This window comes from Sciurus carolinensis, chromosome 5, assembly GCF_902686445.1.
Source record: "Sciurus carolinensis chromosome 5, mSciCar1.2, whole genome shotgun sequence".
Classification (NCBI taxonomy): domain Eukaryota; kingdom Metazoa; phylum Chordata; class Mammalia; order Rodentia; family Sciuridae; genus Sciurus; species Sciurus carolinensis.
The window spans coordinates 160035131-160055440 of NC_062217.1; the positions used below are offsets into that span (position 1 = coordinate 160035131).

At 48.0% G+C, this 20310-nt stretch overlaps 1 protein-coding gene and 1 long non-coding RNA gene across 36 annotated transcripts in view; one reads left to right on the forward strand and one right to left on the reverse strand.

Annotated features, from left to right (window-relative positions):
* Nucleotides 1-510: 510 nt before the first annotated feature.
* Nucleotides 511-20310, forward strand: part of Tcf7l2 (transcription factor 7 like 2) — a 181253-nt gene continuing 161453 nt past the window's right edge. For 21 of the 35 annotated variants that reach the window (XM_047552754.1, XM_047552760.1, XM_047552759.1 and 18 more), the window contains exons 1-4: nt 511-1204; nt 1459-1525; nt 1733-1857; nt 13579-13647. In XM_047552754.1, the coding sequence (XP_047408710.1) occupies nt 1016-1204; nt 1459-1525; nt 1733-1857; nt 13579-13647 (450 nt within the window). In that variant the 5' untranslated portion in view covers nt 511-1015. The remainder of the gene's footprint in view (nt 1205-1458; nt 1526-1732; nt 1858-13578; nt 13648-20310) is intronic. The other 14 variants (XM_047552761.1, XM_047552770.1, XM_047552773.1 and 11 more) reach the window with 1 other exon arrangement.
* Nucleotides 963-2652, reverse strand: LOC124984750 (uncharacterized). The gene is made up of 3 exons (XR_007108748.1): nt 2526-2652; nt 1988-2093; nt 963-1156 (listed from the first exon to the last, which is right to left on the reverse strand). It is a non-coding gene; the product is annotated as an uncharacterized LOC124984750 (long non-coding RNA).

The following is a 20310-nucleotide window of genomic DNA, read 5'->3' on the forward strand; positions in this document are numbered from 1 at the left end:
TCGCTGCTGGACTAACCACGAAGAACCCCCTCTCTTTGCCCACAATACTCCCCTCCTTCGCCCCTTCCCTAAGACTTATTTCTACTATTTCTAAAGTGCACTTTTTCTGGGCCTTTCCCCATCCCCGCCCCCCAAGTGGGCTTTCCTTCCGCCTTCCTCGGCTCGGATTCCTGCCTCGGTCGCCACCCCCTTCCCCTCCTCTCTCACTCCGCATTGTCTTTCTGCAACCGCCCCCTCCCGGAGCGAGTGCCCGCACCCTCCAGACTCCCGGGCTCGCGCACTGCGCGCAGGCCGCTCCCCCCTTGCGCGCCTCCCGCGCCGCCCCCGCCCCCGCCCCTCTCCTCCCGCTCCTCTCCCTCCTCCCTCTCCCGGCGCCCGAAAGGATCATTGTTGGCCGCCCCCGCCCCGCCCACCCCGGCTGTTTATTTATGCACACGTCACCGGGACGGCCCCGCCCCCCGGCATCTCATTAAGGCGAGTGTGTTCCTCTCGCCCTGTCAATAATCTCCGCTCCCAGACTACTCCGTTCCTCCGGATTTCGATCCCCCTTTTTCTATCTGTCAATCAGCGCCGCCTTTGAACTGAAAAGCTCTCAGTCTAACTTCAACTCACTCAAATCCGAGCGGCACGAGCTCCTCCTGTATCTTCGGCTTCCCCCCCCTTTGCTCTTTATATCTGACTTCTTGTTGTTGTTGGTGTTTTTTTTTTTTTACCCCCCTTTTTTATTTATTATTTTTTTGCACATTGATCGGATCCTTGGGAACGAGAGAAAAAAGAAACCCAAACTCACGCGTGCAGAAGATCTCCCCCCCTTCCCCTCCCCTCCTCCCTCTTTTCCCCTCCCCAGGAGAGAAAGACCCCAAAGCAGAAAAAAAAAGTTCACCTTGGACTCGTCTTTTTCTTGCAATTTTTTTTGGGGGGGGGGCAAAACTTTTTGGGTTTTTTTTTTTTTTTTTTTTGGATTTTCTTCCTCCTTCATTTTTCTTCCAAAATTGCTGCTGGTGGGTGAAAAAAAATGCCGCAGCTGAACGGCGGTGGAGGAGATGACCTAGGCGCCAACGACGAACTGATTTCCTTCAAAGACGAGGGCGAACAGGAGGAGAAGAGCTCGGAAAACTCGTCGGCAGAGAGGGATTTAGCTGATGTCAAATCGTCTCTAGTCAATGAATCAGAAACGAATCAAAACAGCTCCTCCGATTCCGAGGTAGGAAAAGCCCCTCGGGCTGGTGGGGTTTTCTCGCCCGTTGCCGGGCTGGGCTAAGGTGGCTGGAGGGAGAACGCGGGGCTGGGGGCGGCGGCGGGGCGCCGCGGGCCGGGCGGGCGGCGTGTGCGTGCGGTGCCACCATTGCAAAAACTTGTAACCCTGTTTTTCTGCCCCCCCACCCGCCGATTCTTCCCCCTTCCCCCCTCTGCGTGGCGTTTGCCCCTCGCCCTCCCCACCTCCACCCCTCCGGGAAGGCGGAAAGACGGCCTCCGCCTCGCTCCGAAAGTTTCCGAGATAAATCCCGGGAAAGTTTGGAAGAAGGTGAGTACGCCCCGCGCGCCCCGCAGCCGCCCGCAGCCGCCCCCGGGCCGGCCGCCCCGCGCGCCGGGCCCCGCGCCCCGCTCGGTCGGGCCCCGCGCCGGCCCTGCCGGGGCGCCCGGCCCCTGGGGGCACTTTCTAAAAAGTTTCTCCTCGCTCTCTCCCGCTCCGCGCGGCCGCCGCCGTCCCCTCGCCGCCCCGCCATGTTAGCCGCCAAGAGGCAAGATGGAGGGCTCTTTAAGGGGCCACCGTATCCCGGCTACCCCTTCATCATGATCCCCGACCTGACGAGCCCCTACCTCCCCAACGGATCGCTCTCGCCCACCGCCCGAACCGTAAGTGCCTCCGCGCCCGGCCCCCGCCCTCCCCGCCCCGCATGCGGCCCTGCCCTGCCCCCTCCTCCCCTCCCCCTCCCGCCCCTCCCCTCCCCCGCTCGTGGCCCAGGCAGCCCGAAACTCTCCAAACTTTTCTGCCTTTTGTGGACTGGATTTGTTTGCACTTCGCCATGTTCTTGCTTTCAGTTTGCTGCCTCGCGATGTTGGGGAGCCCTTTCTTTCCGAGCAGGGCTTGGCTGGGGAGAAAAATCAGAAGAACTTTTTTGTGCGCTCTGATTCCCCCTCCCCCTTTGGTGGTGTTGTTTGTTTCTTCGCCCTGGGAAGATGACTGTGTGGCTCTTTCTTTTCTCTCTCTCTCTCCTCTCCCTCTCTCTCTCTTCCCTCTTCTGTGGCGTCTTGGGCTTTCCCCGGTTAACCCTTTGGCTGCTGCTGCTGGGCCCGGCGTGACCGGACTGTGCCCGAAGCGCGGGGCAGCGAGTGCATTTTCCTCCAGGCGTTGCACTTGAGAAGTAGCGAGCGCGCAGCGCCCGGGGCCCTGGAGAGGCGCCTCGGCTTTCTCTTTCGGGCGCTTATTTATTTAGCTTTCTAGTGGAGATCACTGGCTTTCGGCCCACCTTCCCTCTTTCCCTGGAAGGTCACACTAGGCGGGTCCCCCCCCCCCTACAAACCTGGGGGCTCCGGGCATCCTTTTCTTTGGCAACCCCGCAGGGCCGGAGCGCTCTGGGTGCCGAGGCGGGCTCGGCCGAAGGGCGCACTGGCTGCGACTCTCCCGGGCCGCGCGGGGTGACGGGGCAGTGCGGGGTGGGAAGGCCCTTGTGGGCAGGGTTCTTGGTTTGTGTGCAGCCGAGATGGCCTCCTGGGTGGACTTGATGTGTTTCTAGGGAAATCTGGTGCCTTGAGTTGTGGAGTGTGGTCTGCTCTCGACAGTTTCTGAAAAGGCCCTCAGTGGGCCTGGAAGGGCCAGAGACCTGTGTGCGCGGCTCTAGGGGCGCAGCGGGGTGAGAGGCCAGGGGTGTCTATCCTTCCAGGCAGTGGGCCGCTGATGGCCGGCCATCCAACTTTGGGGGCCCCAGAGCAGCGCGGGGTGCCAGGCTCCTGGGGCGCTTCCTGCAGCGTGCGTCCGGCACTCACCGCTGACATTTGTTCGAAAGGCTCATCCCCTCCCCCCACGGGGCCTCTGTCCCCCTGCCCTCGTCCTGAGCCCCCTCCCCCATCTCACTCTATTAAAAAGCCTGGATTAGGAATCTCGGGACACGCAAGATGCCTTTATGCCCGGTTTTCCGCAGTTGTCATTTTGCACCTTTTCTGGTTTGGTTCTCCACCCTTTATTTACACACAGAACTTTTTTTTTTTTTTTTTTTTCTTTTTCGGTAACTGGAGATGGCAATTTGAAATAATGCACCCACTGTTCAGCAGTAGTGGATTTGGTACTCGTGGCCCAGGGTTTGCCGGGCTGGAGTTGATCAGATCTACAAGTGTTTTTAAGCATTAAAATATTAACTATCAGGTTTGGCTTGTTTTTTTTTTTTTTTTTTTTTTTTGGCCCTGGCAGAATGGCAAGGGCATGCTAGACCGGTCATTTTTTTATGGCTAGGAAAGAAATAATTATCCCCCCCCTCCCTTCTGCCCAGGCTTCTGCATGCTTTGGAAGCTGGGAGCGAGGTTCAACCCGACCTCCTCCTGTAGGGCCCGCTCTTTCAGGCTGCTGGGCCAGGCTCTGGCTTGCAAATGTAGGGGAAGCACAGTCAGGTTATTTGGTATTTTTCTTGGGAGCTTGTGGCATCTTAAAAGGAACTATTCTGCTCAGAATCCGAGTATCCTGTACTAACAAACTGGACCAAGCAACATTCCAAAGTAATCCTGGGAATTTCTTCTTCTCCTCCCCTCCTCCCTCGGATGGAAACTGCCTTGGTATTATTCTAAAATCCACTTAGCCATCGGAAAGACCATCTGAATATTGAGCCTTGATGGTGGGCTTGTTGGCGTTCTTGGCTCCTTTCAAAGTCCACGTCTGTGACCGCTGGCAGTCTTGCTATACCATCGCCTAAAACTTGAAGAGTGATGTGGTGCTATAATTAGGAAATGGGGAAATTGTTAAAGGCAAATAAATTATTTCCCGGTGAGAAAAGGAAGGCTCCCAAACCTCGGTCCCCTTTGTAGGCATTATAGGAATAGACACATCTAGTTATTTTAATTGTGGACATAGCGGGTGGCCTTGTGCTGTGACATCAGATCGAGTCTGAGAGGACATTTCTGAACTCAGTAGGCAGTTTTAGTATTTGCATGTCAAACACCAGCAGACATCTTTGTGTACACTGCCTCTTCCTCCTTCCTCTGTTACCTGGGTTAGATTATGTGCTCCAAAATTAAAGTTATTTATTTAGGCTGGTAAGCCGAGCGGTGGAAATGAGGACTTGAGGCTGTTGTGTGTCACTCTTGACGTCTTCGATCAGAGGGCCAGCTTGCAATTCCAGATTTGATACAGCTGCGGGAGGAATCCATAGGCAAGAGAGTGGTCATTCTATGCTCATCTGAAATTCTCGGTGCTTTACCTAGGGTCTGTTTTTGAGGGCAAGGTGTAAAGACAAATTATCGGTATGTTTGATCCTCTTTCCCTTCCTCCTCTGGTGGTGGTTTTTTTTTATTTTTTAAACTACATTTTCTGTTAGTTAGGAGCATACCTGTAAAGCAACTGCATCCTTTAAAAAGCACACTCTCTGGAACTCTTGATTTCTGCTTTTCTGTTTAAGAATGTAAAGAATTAGGAGTACCATTAAATCGGCTTATGATGAATAATACATTATCTCAAGAATAATGCTTTAATTGCTGAAGACGCCATAAAGCTTGATAGTAATAATTTTATTTTAAAAGGACAAAGATTTCCGCATAACATTAATTTAGTCTTTGATACAGTAATAGGAATAGCTTTTAAAAAGACAGATTCAGATACAGAAATGCATTAAGCAGAGGTCTAGTCAAGGAGCCGGGAAGGGTTAGAACTGCAAATATTAGAACTGTGGATGACATTTGTATACTACAGATAAGAATGCTGTTACCACAGTGGAGTTGGTAGGAAAGAGTAGTTTTACATTTCTTTTTCCCTCCTGGCCAACAAGAAATAGAGCTATAATGATGGAAATTCTGGTTAGGTTTGAGATTTCTTTTTAAGGATTTGATTATTAGAACTCTTGCATCTTCTTTTATCCAAAGTTATTTGCTTTTCAGCTGAGCTATTTGCTACTAGGTTGAACAGATAAATAATCTGCTGCTTTATTTATCTTGAATTCATTTTTGAACTTGGGATTCAGCATTTAAAGGAAACCAAGAGGGGCCTATTCATTGGGGTTTTATTTAGCCAGGCAACTTCTTTTTCTGGCTTGTGAAAAATGGATGTTTTCTCCTCGCTCAAACAACATAATCCTTTCTGATACAAAAGATTTAGACCCAGGACTGTGAAGGGTTAATGTTGGTCCTTCCCCGTTGTCTTCCCGCCCCCCACCTTCACCCCTGATTGTTTTGACAACACTTTTCAAAGTGTGACATTCCAAGCCCCTACATAACAATGTAATATTACTGTAATTACACAGGTCATTACATTTTAAATAGAGAACAATAAAATGCTTATCGCCCTGAAAAAGAACAGGTGTTCTTGCCCTTCTTTGGTATTTATGCTAATTGTTTTTCATCTCCTTCAGAAATATTTATGGCGAACATATTTAGATTTCAATCTCAATGCAGTAGTATTAATTCTGTGCTAATCTTTATAGGTTGGGGTTTAATGTCTGCAGTATGGATTATGGGCTCAACATTCACCCCATAAGTCATATTTGAATGATTATAAATTTAATATGCCAGCGCCGTGCAGTTTGTGGATAGTAAGGCTTTCTGAAACCCCAGCAACAAACTCTGAGGCAGTTGGGATCCTGACCTGCTTATCTGGGAGAAGTGTTGGGAAACTTGACCCAGTGCTTAGGGGCAGTAGCTTTGGCTGGTGCCCCTATCTCTGATGAAGAGATTTTGAGGAAAACAATCCCGGTTCTTGCTAGGAGTTTTTCACCTTGATTTTAATTTTACTGATAGGGATTTCATTTAGAGTCCCTGCTGGAAGTCGGTCAGCTGTTTCTTAGCAAGCTGTGAAAAAGTTACAGGAAGGTTTCCGGGAGCTTACAGATCAAGAATGCTGTTGTGTTAGCAGTGCAGGAGGGCTGCAGTTCTGCCCGCCATTAAAAAAATATTTGCTTTAGAAAGCTAGCATTTTAATAGTTGCACCAGAGGCTGCGCTTTTAAAGATTACAGTCCAAGTCTTTCCAGGATTTGAATGCCTCCTAACATCCCGCGGGGTGCCCGGGGTTGGTGTAAAAAGTGCCTAGATTTCTCGGTTGAGAAATCCTGGTGCAAGTTCTGTTACACACTGGCAGTGGGTAAACTGGAAGGTATCTAAGAGGATTTTGCATTTTGTCAGATGTTTCACAACAGGGGCCCCCGAATCACATTAAAAATGCACTGTAGAGAAAGGACAGCTGCAAATTTTTGTGTGGACGCGTGTTTCTGGACCATGACTAAAACTCCGAGGACCTTTTCCCCAGCTGTCTGGAAGTTATGTGGAAGTTGGTTTATTGGCAGTTAAGTATGGGACAACCTGGATTTAGCAAATGCTCTCTCCTACACAGGAAGTAGATGACATTATATTGAGGGAGAGGAGGAGACTTCAGCAGGGAGCAATTTACAGGTTTTTTTTTTTTTTTTTAAATCGTGGAGTTGCTAAATAAATAAGCCCTTTCCGAGGAAGTAGGCTTTTTAGTCTGGGTGAATAGAGCTAGATAGTATCTTTGACCACATTTATATCTCTTCGGAGGTGACACATTTCAACATTTTGAAAGGGAGGGGTGAACCAAATCCCCCCTGGGGCTTTGCATTTGGAAGGGTGGGTGGGAGACGTGGGTGTCTGAGTTTCTTCTGGGAGTATATATTGGAAATCGTGTGAATAAATCTTCAAGTCGGACTTATAATTGAGCACATTTGTGAAGGAAATGGTTAATTTTACAACCAAAGGCAAACTCGCACCTCGACAGGTCTGCTGAAAGAAATGTGCCCCAGTCCTTTGCTGGCAAGCGCACTGGGTCATAAATCCACAGGCTTTATTTACAGCCCATAACACTTATGAATGTTAAGATATTTGACGCCACGTTGGCCTTATAATATTCAAGGTCCGCAGACATTGGCAGTAGCTCAAATTTCTCTCACTAATTATAAGCAACGAGATGGGGGGGCGTCCCAAAGGCTGCCCTTCCCCTGCCGACCCCCACTTCTGCAATCTGAGTTTCCCGACCCAGGACCCCCCCAGCTGACCTGTACTTTCCCTCTGGGCTATTGTTATACACGTTTGTAAAGAGGACTTTGAGGGATGGAAATTCACTGGGGGGCTCTGTACAAATGCCTTTTTCAAAAGCAAAGTTCTCTGGGTGTTCGCATTTCCAACCCCCTTTCTTTTCCCCTCTTTTTTCCCCCCCTCTTTTTCCTTTCTTTTCTTTCTTAATCCCCTCTCCCCCACTTTTTTGAGGCTTCTCTGCCTATATTGTACATATTTCCCAGAATACTTAAGGAAACCTGATATGGGAGACTGCATTTTAATTTGTATGATGTTCCACCGAGCTGGAAGGGAAAATACACACATTGCAGAGCGCGCTAGTGAATGCAAAGGCTTCAGCAAAGTGAGTTGGGTGAGGAGAGTTGATTAAAAGAATCTAATAGATCAAAACCAAAAAAAATCTAGGTTTATACTGGGCATAGGAGGGCCACTCATGGGGGTGGGGGAGTGTGCTGGTATCCGGGGGAGGAGGCACGAAACAGTAACCTGAGGTGACTGGACTTGATTTTTCTAGAAAAGGACTAGGAAGTAGGGCAAAGACTTGGACTTGGGGGAACAGCTTGTTCGAAGTGGGGGGGCTGAAAGTTTTCTTAGGGACTGGAGGATCTTGGGAGGCCCTGTTAAAAACTATTGCTTTGCTTAGCAGAGATTGGTCCAATCCCCTCACCACCGAAGGGTTCTCCCTGGCAATAAATATGTTTCCTATCAGTTGCCTGTAAGCATCTGGAGGTGGGGGGTCCAGCTGGGGCATTATCTGTGAGACCTGGCTGTGAGAGAGAAGGCTGATTGTCCTGCCGATTTTAACTTCGGTTTAAAACCGGGCTGTTTTGGTGTGTGTGTTACAGACCATCACAGTGGAGGGTCCTGGGAATTGGGGGCACACATCTGTGTGTGTGTGTGTGTGTGTGTGTGTGTGTATGTATGTGCGTGAGAGTGTCTTGAGCAGGCGAGGGGAGCTGCTGGCCTTGTCATTTCTGGCCGGATCCTTCCCTCCATCCAACCTAAACTTAAAGACCCAGGCTGAAAGGTTTTATTTTCTAATCAATGGAATGCAGAAACTTACTAGCCCTCAGGGATACATGTGAATCCCTTAACAGCTCATTACAAAGATGGGGCTGTGGGATCTTTGAACGGGTTATCAGCCACGGTGTTCTTGGTTTTCCCATGGTAGGTTTTTCTTCCTTAGGCACATCTGATTTCGGGTCGGTAATTCAGCCCATTATATTTTGTTATTTTTGTCATGAAGTGGCCCCAGACAGTGCCGACTGCAGGGCAGGGAAGGGGCGGCTGTGCCTGGCATCAGCTCCGAAGGAGTTAAACGTTGCTCGCTAAAGTTTGGCATCATGAAAATAAATTTGAGGCCTGGTAGGCATTAGCAGGGCACAGCACATTTACAGAGCTTAATTAGTACGAACTGTAATTGTTCATGGTCTGCCAGAAGAAGTAATGTTCAGGAAAAGTGGAGTCCCTTTTCTTGCAGTCTTCAGTTTGAAACCGATAAATCACTTGCATATTTGTGTAGTGATTCAAATGGAGCTAAGACCTCTCCCATCCCAACATGTGGTAAATTGTAAAGTCAATGAATTGCAGATGTAGGCTACAGTGAGATTCTCTAAGAAAATGCGGAATGAATGGGAAAGAGTGATGCTATAAATATTTACTGAGAAGATAACTAGATTCCTGCGTGCTGGGCCAATTATGATGTACTAAATATATTAGTAAAATGCTTTAAAAAATCGAGAGGAGTTGTGTAGGTCTTTGGGTGGGTTGGTTTGTTTTGGAAAGTGAAATGAAAGGCACTGTGTTATTGTCATGTCAGTTTTACTGAGCCTGAATCACAATGGCATGCCCAGGGAAGGACACATGAAACCCACATTAATGCAAATTAATTCGTTATGAGTTGCAGGCCTGTGACTGCTAAGTGGAGTAATGATGGGGCATCATTTTAAGAGTGTTAGTGTAGCAACTTTTAATGAAAAATGCTGTGTTAAGAACATGTCTCAGCACTTCAGCCCACGTGTTTTTATATGCTAGAAATGTGTTTTATACAAGAGCAGGAAACTCGTCACTTTTTTTCCCCCAGTTTAAAACTTTTAATTATGTTTTGATGTTTAAAGAAAGATCATCGTTTTTTTTTCTCAAAAACTAACCGAGAGATGCCTACCGCCCTTGCTTGGTTCAACCTCAGCTCTTCTTTTTCTTCCTTTTTATTTTATTTTTTTTGGCCAAGGATCGCAGCACAAACTGGAAAAACAATGAATGTAACATCCCCTGTAGACCTGTAGGTAAAACTTTTCTTGAAGTGATTTTTTTTTTTTTTTTCCCCCTTTTTTTTGCTTCTTAGAGGATTTTGGTCTCAGGCAGTGTTGCAAGTCAATACTTCTTTCCCCAAATGTGAGTAGGTGGATATGTATGGAAGCTGTAAAAGTTAATGATCATTCTCTGACTCATAGCTGATGGTTTCAGGTTGAGGAAAAGAAAAAAAATTAATGAGGGTAAATAGACATTTGATGGAACACCGAGACAGTAGGAGAGATTGTTCTTGTGTGTGAGGGCATGCGTTTTTGTTGAAGCGGAATTTCTGAAGGGAGAATACCAGGGGGCGAGAAGGAGGTGCCATTGTTGTGTGAGGATGCTGCCTGTGTTCCTGTGTCTAGATCTTTGCAGGAATGTTTAAACCTAAGGACCCACGAGAAATCCTGGTTTTGCATTCTCCCCTCTTGAAGTTAGTCTCCCTTGGCACAGATAGTCATCCAAAGTCCTGGTCAAAAGTTTACTTCCCATTCAATGAAAAAGTCTCTCAGCACAGGACTAAGGGGCTGTGCACACAGTGGTGTGGTTTTGCTGCTCAGCTCCCTCAAAATGTCCTGGTGTCTCAGACACACTAATAAAAGTATTTTTTCCTTGAAGCTAATGCTATGGAAATTAGACTTCCAGTGGCTCATAAAGGGTGGAAGAGGAAAGTAGATGAAAAAACGCCAAGGCAACCCAATCCTCATGGGAAATGGATCTATTAATTTTTCATATATGGAGGGGAAAGCCAGGTGATTCTTAAAACCAAAATAAAGCAAATGTTCCTCCTCACACCAGTTGGTGGAATGAATAGGCATCAGAAAGTGATCTTCGTTTCCCCCGGAAGTTAACTCGGAGCTGGAAAAACTAGCGTAGGATTTCGGTTTTTCTTGTGGTACCTTGGAGCATGAGAGCCCTGTGGTCGAAGAAGCTGCCTCCTCTTCCCCCGGTTTCTGGATAGTTCTGTACCTGAAACATCAAATCAAGAGGCAGTGGTAGTGATTAGAAATAAAATGAGAGGAATCAAGATATGGTAATAATAAGAGAGGCCATTAATTGTGAGATGTTGCCAACTCTTCATGGTTCTTCCTGTGGACAGGCTGCTGGGCGTGTAGGATGGGGAGGAGGGGCTTGGCCACTGAAAACCAGGGCCGAGGAAGGGAGAGCCCCAGGGGAGTGCAGGGCTGAAAGGAAGAGGGCCCTGGACTTCTCCTTGGTGACTTGGGCACTTCAGGGAGGCACATGGTGAGGGTATGGGGCATGCCCAGGTTAGAGCAGCCACAGTTGCTGGAGAGCAGCAGATGACTGGAGCCTGCCAGGTGACCTGCACAGGTGGGTCCCAGGAGGCGAGGCATCTGGAAACTCATACACCCAGCCGTCTTGTTCTGGATCTCTCCATCTCTGCTCCTCTTCCAAGATCAGCTCTTGTTTTCTCCTTAATGATGGCTTCTAGAGAGGTAGAAAGGATCAGGCCAGTTTAAAGTGCCAGGTTTTTACTGGGTCTTTATCTTTTATACTTAACATCATTTGTATTCTATCTTGACAAACTGGTCTGTAACATCATTTTGTTTCACAGGGAAGGCAAAAACAGCTCAAGCCTACATTGCACAAAAGTGTCTTTGGGGAAAGAGGGTGGGAACCCAGAGGAGAAGGAGAAAACAGGAGAAAACAGCCCTGTTTGCTGTGGCTGCAGCTGGTGTAGCGTGGAAATCTCTGCAGCACAGTGATCCTGGCGGGAGTTGAAGATCTGACTTAGACCCAGAGTGAGCTGGTCTGAGACTTTCTCTCTTGCTAGACACCCGAGGCAAGTTGCATTGCTTGGGTGGGTTGAGGTTCTGCTTGTGTGTAGTTGAAGTGGGAATTAGCTTTGACCTGTGTGTTCCCTGCTGGACCTTAAGAAACTTGGAGCTGCATTTTTACTCCCTTAATTGCTGCATTCTCCGCAGGATTGTTGGAGTTACTTGGATGGTGATGAGCGCAAGGATTAAGAACAGAACTGGACAAGTGAAAATTGAATTTGGCTTAGCCACAGTTTCATTAATTTATTCATAGGACTGTGACTATATGAAATTATTTTCCACGACATACCCTTAGTTATCAGGTGTCCATTCAATTTTAATTGACAATATAAGATTCCTGTGGTTACCCTGAGTACAGATTGCCTAGGGCTCCGCAGGCTTTGTGGGAAGAAAAGCTTGGACAAGTTTCTATTAAGCTCTGAATCAGGCAGTTGGAAAGGAGGAGAATGAAACGGACTGAAGAGGGACAGGTTGTTAGTGTTGCCCGCCCTGGTTGGGAAGGAGCACCTCCTCAGACAGCTCAGCTCTCCGGCCAAGAATTCCAAACTCGCAGAGAGACCTGTCCCAGGCACAAAAGTTGTTTTAACATGGTGCAGAATTGTCACAGTAATTAGTGCAATCTCTGCTTACTGAGTGGCAGCTTTTACAAAAAAGGGCAGGGAGACAAAGGGTGCAGCTCCATCTTTCTCTTCTAGCAGTGGCTTTGGCTGGGTGTGGGGCTGCGTGCCTGCGGGGCTTGTCTTTGCTCATTGTTCACCTTTAGTTGTTTTGGGGAGTGGGTTTTCTTGCTCTGTTTTGACAGGTATAGGGATTTTTTCCCCTTTTATTTTTCTTTACGGTGCCTTTTAAAATATGATTAAACTGCAATGGTATATATACACACACACACACACACTATGTATGTAGTGTTTTTGTTTGTTTATTTGAAGCAGATAAAGTTTTCTCAGAGTCTACTCTCTCCTACAGTGAATACTTACCATCCTTATCACATGAGCCAGTATGGACTTAGACTATTTTTTGTTTGATTACTACTATGTTGTGTATATTTTTGAGGTGGTTCAAAAGTTCCTAGGTGAATTTTTCTTTTTTTGAGAAACAAACTGGACTCTCTCTCTTTCCCACCCCCTTCTCAGGGAGCAAGATGACAAATTAATTGGGTCTGAAACACACCAAATTGTTTTTTGTCCTAGCGTGGTTCTGATAGCACTGGTCTGTGATTAATACAGGTTTCTTTGGAGATGGAATGGATTTGCCTTTCGCAGTGAGGGTGGTGGGTCATCTGATTCCTCATTGTTTGTTTGTTTATGGCAAATTAAAGTGCATTTTCAGATAACTGTTGATTTTTTTTTTTTTTTTTTTTTTTTTTTTTTTTAGTGATTACTGTGTTATTTATAAAATAAATCAGCAGATGGTGTTTGTTTTCCCAATTGGTTGGATCCTGAGATAAACAAGTATTATTTGGGAACTTGGGAATTGGGTGAGGAATCTTGGTATTCCTGTTTGGGATAACCCCCTTCTGTGATGGTGGTCTGTAGGGCTGGAGAGGCTGGGGCTGGACTTGAGCCTTGTGCCTTGGAGAGTCTGGAATGAGCCAGTGCTTACCAGTAGGTGGTCCTTAGATTGCCGGTGGCTCTAGGGCAGGCTTGGCTCCCTCTCTGGGGGAGTGTGATTCCTGGAGTAGAGGCAGCAGGGATGGCCTGGACCCGCCTAGTCACTGTGAAGGAATGCGCAAGGCATTGGGTGGCCCCTGATTCTGCCGGACACGTTGGTTTCCCCAGAAATAGAATTGTGCTGGAGAGCCAGGGCCCAGTTATTGGAAGGAGGGAAGGGGGCTCCCACCTGCTGCAGTCCTGTGGCTTCTGATCCTGTCTCTCCTGTCTGTGTTCTCGCCTCTGTGTCGCAATTCCGACGACTTTTGCAGCACACAGTTAATTTCTCTGCAGCCTCCCGCTCAGCACACTGGCTTCCTTTATGTCTTAATGGGCACCAGTCTTTCCTTTTCATGTCATTGATTCTCACTCCTGCCCCCTCCTCCCCTTTTTGCTTATTGAATAGGCACTTTTTTTTTTTTTTTTTTAACTTTACCTTAGATGAGTATGATCATCTTATCCATAGCAACAAATAAAAGTACACAGGTCTTGATTGAATGCCAAGGCTTCAGTTCAATCTAGGAAGGTTTGTCTGCTATTCATAAACTGCTTAAGATGTTTCCTTGTAGTTTGTGACATAAGCAGAACGCTTTGATTTGGTTTCTTTCTACAGCTCCATTTTCAGTCCGGCAGCACACATTACTCTGCGTACAAAACGATTGAGCACCAGATTGCAATTCAGGTAGGAAATGCAAGAGATTCTGAAGCTTGAATTGTCAATATGGAGGTCTCTTGTGTGTTTTATTCTCTGCCCCTCCCCCACCTAGATGATGATGATGATGATGATGATGATGATGATGCTGATGCGGTGGCCTTGGTGGTGGTAGTGGTGGTGGTGATTGAATCACTGGGGGAGGTGGGAAGCAAAGAAGAAAGAAGAATGGAAGAAATGCTGCTAAAATGATTTAAAGATACAGGAAGAAAGAGAAGCCTGTGTGTATTAAGATGTCTTGAGCAGGCACGGTGGGCACGTGGACCCCAACTTTTTTATTGCTGTTCGCTCAGGGGAGGGATCCAGAATTGGGAGTGAAACAGGGTGACAGAATGTGAACGGGAAGAATTCAGTGGGGAGATGGGAGAGGAGGCCGTGTGACAGCCAGAGAGAGCTGTTTCCGGGGGATCAAAATCATGTTAAGTGGTGCTAAGAATATCACTTTTGACCTGATCGTCCTGAAATGTTGATTTCTCTTGGGCCCGTTGACATATGACACTGAAAGTGCCGGGAGGGAGAGGCGACAGATCCCAGCTTCTGATGAGTGTCCTGTTTCCTGCTCACGTAGTACTTCCATTCTCTTAAATCCAAAGGCTAAACAAATCACAGACTAATATAGACTCGGGGCTGAACTGAAGCCAACAGCAGTCGTGGGGGGAGAGCAGACTAATAGGATTTTCATCTGTCTGCCTGGCCTTGCTAGGGTGGATGTCCTCATGGTATAACTGGCTCTACCAAAACTTCTCTAGGGTTCTGTTTTAACCCTTGGAAGGGAGCTTTGGAAGCCGTTTGTGTGGTGTGGAAGGCTGGGTCCGGGTTTTCCTCTGCTTTAGGTTGATGTGGTATGGCGGGTCAGCCAAAAGGTCCCACTACTCCCGGTCCTGCAGCCAACTCTTGCAGGTCCTGCGAGAGCACGTGTGTATGTGTGCACACATGCATGCATGCCTGTGTGGTGTGGCCTTTCCCACCGCCCACCACCTTGCCTCTCTAGCTTTGCTATTTCAAGTCTGCATCTTCCTCGATAAGACTTTGAAATAGCCATTTGCCCCAGGTACACGGAATTCTTCCCCCAGTGGAAAGTATGAGTCAGCAGACATTTTTATTTGGTGAATTCCTGGTCTTTTTGTACTTATTTCAAGGCTGCAGTAACTTAGTTTAAAAATATTTTGATTACTTCTGTGGTGGTGCTGCTGATCTTCTGTTTGTGTATTTTAGGGGGAAATTGCGACTCTTGATTTTACCCCTCCACCCGCAGATACTTTCAAGACTGGCGTGAAGGCGATGGTACAGTTGCTCTTGCTGGCACACTTCCTGTGGACCCTCCTCTCTCTCTTGATTAAGGCCTAGTGCGCCTTGCTCCCAGAAAATGGCTTAGAGGCAGGCTTGGTTGGAGGACAAGGCCAGACCCTAACTCTTGGTGACTGGGTGAACACACGGTGGCCTGAGGCCTACTACATCTGGGATTGCTGGAAAATCCTGTTCCCCCGGGGGGTACGGATTGTGGAGGCTGAATAGGAGAGTGATCCTTATCTTGGTGTGGAAAGGCTGGCTGGGGCCATGTCACTGGGAGACCAGCCGAGACCAGACCAGCTGTTGAATCTTTACACCCGGCGCTGAAGTGCCCCTTGTTTGGCTGAGCAGTTCGTCTTTCTCCAAACCACCTGGCACGGTGCAGGCCATGTGAAGCCCTTTCTCAGGAGGAAGATGGAGTAAATTACAGAGCTCATTGTTTGGAGGACTGAAACCATCACTATTCCTCCATGAACAGGTAGTATTGTTCTCCCCTGCTTCTATTTGCTGAGGCTTGATGCCCATGTGGGCAAACAGAGGGACGTTTTATTAGCGACCCAGCACCACGCTTGTAGTGTTCATTCTCCCTCAGTGTCTGCTAGACCAGCACGAGGCCCAGCCAAATGGCATCTAGCTGTAATTTTAGTGTGATCATCAAAGGATAAATGGCCAAAACAAAACAAAAGAAGCAAAGGGAAAAAAGGGGAAACCTCAGACAAACCGAAATTGTTCCCAGAGTACACCGGGCACCTGGGCAGCAGGCCAGGGTGGCGCCCCTCCTGGGCACGCCGTACACACGTTTCCTGTACTCCACTCTCCAGTTCAGGGCTTAAGAGCAACGTGATTGTCAGAGGAATTTTCTTCCCTGGAAACTTAGAACTGTCTCACCTTAATACATACTGTATTTCGGCTGGAGCTGAGCATGCTGCTCTCCTAAGCTGTATCCTAAAATAGCCTCCTAGTATGACAGGGTGCATCACATGAGATTTCCCCCCCTCCCTCCTGTCCTGCCTGTAATCTTGGGATTGGCCAAGTCCACCGTTTGTATGAATGGCCTCTGAGTGACTCGGTAGACCTGGCACAATCAAACGGTTTGGAGCTGATCTCAGTTGCCACGTTGGGATATCCCCCCCATTTCTGACAGTCTCCTAGCTCCCCTTAGGTTTGAAAAGACAAGGACAATATAAATGGGCACATTCTCCCGCAAAAATAACAAATGTAACTGGAATGAAAATTAAAAGGGCTTTTAAAGAAAACCATTATTTATTTCTGTCGCCTTTGTGTGGGTTTGGGTCTGGACCCAGGACCTTGTACATGCTGAGCATGTGCTGTGCCACCAAGCTACACTCGGCTCCCTGGCTTTCTGGAAGTATCATTGAAGGAGAATATAAATACAGCATAGTACACAGGTCTTTGTAGAGAGGTGGATGAACTTTTCACATGTGAATGTCCACGAGATCATCATCCAGATCAATATATAGATTGGAGTTGGAACGTCTTTCCTGTAGAGGGCCACATAAAAATATTTTAGGCCTTTTGGACCATGTGGTCTCTATTGCAACTGTTCAGTTTTGCTATTGTTGTTTGAAAACATCTGAAGATAGACATAAAGGATTAAGTATGGCCATGTGCCAATAAAACTTTATTTATAAAAGCAAACATTGACTGGCCTCGGCTGTGGTTTTCTGACCTCTGGTAAAGAACTCCCCAGAAGTCTCCCTTGTTTTCTTCTCTTCCCAGTCATCTGTCTTACGCCCTTCTCTGCTGCCCCTGGTGAAAATTCTGACGGTGGATTAGTTTCGCCTGGTTTTTGGCTTCATGTAAATGGAGTCACTCAGAACATACTGTCTTGTGCCTGTGTCTACTCAGCACTGTGCCTGGAAGTTACACCCCTGTCCCTGTGGGTGGCAATGGCTTGCCCTTTTGCGTCTCCACGTAGCGGTCCACGTACAGACATGTCCCAGTGCATCAGTCCTTTCTGTGCTGTTGTGTTTGGTTTCCTTCTGGTCTTTTGCTAGTATGAATAAAGTCCTAGAAACATCTGCCCCCACCCAAATGGAAACACAGGGGACGTATGTTTCTGTTCATCCCCCAGGAGTGGACTGGGAGACATGGAGGGGTAAACGTGTGTTTAGCTTTGAGTTTTAGCTTTTGAAGAGAGGCTGGGCACAGGACAGTTGTCTTTGAAATGTACGAGCATGGTGGTGGTTAGGGGTGCGAGTGGTATGTTGCGGGGGTGGGGGGAGGCAATAAAATTATCTAGTTGTGATCAGAGACCCGTTTGACCCAGCTTCAGTGCTGGCCCTTCACGTAACTTGGCCTCTGGTCCCAGCCCCCAGGAACTCCTCCCACTATCACCCTTAACTGGGAAGAGGAGGAGAAGGCCGGGGTTCCGAGAGCTGGGCCCAAATTGCAGACATGTAAAAATGGAGCAGCTCCCAGGGAGGCCGTGCAGGTGATTGTAGCCAAGTGTTCAGGCATCCCTGTTGGCTCCCCCAAGGGAGCTCTTCCCAAGCTCTCCCTGTCCTCATGATTCAAACCCAGAGAAGTGTTGTAATCAAGGTCAAGAGCCACAGAAGATGTTTCCCTCGGTTTTCAGAAGAGCTACTTCAACCAATTAAGCCTTTGTTTTAAGAGTATTTTGGCCAAAGGTTGATGTTTTAACACTAAGTCAGATGTGATTTAAGGGGGGAGACGACTTCAAGCAGCAAAAACAAACTGTGTAGACCTTTCTTGGTTGTTTTTCTTCTAAGATGTGATGTGGTTTGTGCATGTGCGTGCGCATGTGCGTGCTTGTGTGTGTGCAAAGACAACTAGGAGAGGATCCAGAAGAAATGGACCATTTTATTTGTTTACACAGCTGAGCTTTGGAGACTGCAGTGGGTGTTGCTTTCCTTCTTGTCCTTAGGCCTGTAAGATTCCTTCTTGGTCCTAGAACTCCTCCGCCATGATTCAACTAGGGCCACCAGGACTCTCCTCCCGAGGCTGAGTGGCTTTTAGAGCCAGGGAGAGGTGGATACAGTGTCATTGTGCCATGTTAGTTCCTTATTCCTGGATTTGAGCAGGACATCTTGTCCACGTCTTAAAATCATTAAGACTTGAGAGATGCTGTGGAGTTCCTCTCTCTGCTGATCTGATGAATAGGGTCAGAGATTAGTACCAGAAGATTTGACCAAGATTTTAAGAAAGAAGTGGCGTGTGTGCAAGGCTCTCCCCTACTTAGGGTTTCTCGCCCACCACAAGTTCTGGCCTTTCTGTGTTCACGAGGATTCGCAGATCTGGGCAGGATGGAGGACCCCCAGGAATGAGTTCAGTTCCAGGGGCGGTCACCTCCACGTTTTCCGTTAGTTCTGCAGTAGGCCCTGGCTCTGAGGCTCCACTCCCACTTTCCCTAAAGAAGTGAAGGGTGGGGCCGGGGGGGTGTAGCTCAGTGGTAGAGGGCTTGCCTAGCACATGTAAGGCACTGGGTTTGATCCTCAGCACTGCATAAAAATAAGTCAATAAAATAAAGGTATGGTGTCCATCAAAAAAAAAAATTAAAAGAGGAAGTGAAGGGTGCTGGGCATGGTGGTACTTGATGTAATTCCAGCAACTCAGGAGGCTCAGGCAGGAGGATCACAAGTTCAAGGCTAGCCTCAAGGTCTGGGGATGTGACTCAGTGGTTCAGCGCTCCTGGGTTCAATTCCTAGTACTCCCCTCCAGAAAAAAGAAAAAAAGAAGTGAGAGGTGTGAGGTGCTCCCTGGAGGTGCCAGGTAGCGCCGCCCTGAGGTCTGCTCACTTCAGCAGGGGTGACTTTGAGCCTGATTGTTAGACCTACCCTTCAGAGCCTTCCTTATTGAGAATATGTACTGTACACACGGGTGCCATGCCCCGGGGAGTTCATCAGTGAGCAAAACCCCTTTTCTCTCCGACTCCACCAGTATCTCAAACGCCCCGCCCCTTCCGTCTCTTGTAGGCTTGGGCACAGTTCGGGAGCGGCGTTTTGTGATTCACAGTTTGATTTTCAGCCAGCTCAAGGTTGAGCATCGCCTCCTTAAGAGTTTTCTGAAATCAATCAATTGATCGTTTATCGGCCGCTTGTTCATTTTCAGTTGCTGAATCAAAATTGAGGGCCAGCAAGACCTGGGCTGGGATGACATTTTCTCATTTTGAATGGGAAAGTGGACTGATGAGCTTTCTGAGGCCTTTTCTCCGCTGCTTATGTGAAGCAGCTAGATACTGTGCAAAGCTCCAGAAGAGACATTTGTTCACGAAGGAGTAACTTGGACAGCGTTTGGTCTTGGGGTCAGAGGCAGGAGCAACAGTTAATAATGATAGCGGCTTATGTTTATTGAATCCTGATGCATTCGGTCTGATATTAAGTGCTTTATGTGAATTATTTATTGATTCTTCATGACACAGAGGGAAACCTAAAAGGGTAGTTACTGTTATTACCATTATCCCCATATTTGTAAATGAAGAAACAGACCTGAGATGTTTTGCCCAAGGTCAGTTAGTATTCAGACTGAGGTGTGATTGGGAGACTGCCCGCTGGCCTCCTGTTAAGTACAGATTGCTTGAAGCCTTGCTCCGGGCTGGGGTGTGACTCAGTGCTGGAGCACTTGCCTAGTGTGCCTGAGCCGGGTTCCATCGCTGGCTCGGACTGGGGGTGGTGAAGAGGGCCTAGGGGATTCCTGAGGCCGTGGCAGCTACCCAGCTTTCTGGACTGTATTACATGGAAATCACCTGGGAGCTGCTCAGAGACAGAATCCTGGTTCTATGCTGGAGATTTCCATTCAGGAGGACCCTGTAGGTCAGTGTCTCTTGAACCTGGAGGCACCCTGGAGCTTAAAGATGCAAATTGCTGTCCACTGTTTCATGTTCCGTGGGTCTAGGGTGGGTCCCCGTGGTTGCAGTTTCAGCAGATTTTTGGGTAAAGCTGAGGCCGCTTTTCTGGGGACAGCCCTTGGAGAACCACTGGATGAGGACAGTGGTTCCCATCTCTGGCTGTGTGTTAGTTACCTGGGAAGCCTCGAGCAGTGCTCGGGCCCAGGCGCTGCCCCACACAGCTGGCTCTCCTGCCTGGGGGTTGGGCCTGAGCATCCCTGGTTGACCAGCTTTCCAGACGCTCCAGCTTGCAGCCTCCTGAGTCTGCCCCCTTCCCCGCTCAGGACTCTCACACACAGTCTCATTATGGGACAGTTGTTGCAAGGCCTTTTTTGGGTTGGTTTCTTTATTTTTCTTTCTTGAGGGGAGAAGAGAGGCCCTTGAGTTCTGAAGGATGGCTTGTTCAGGTAGAACATTTGTGAACAAGCTGTGGACGATGCTCAGGTGGTCTAGGTTGTACTGGTGAGTGAAGGTGG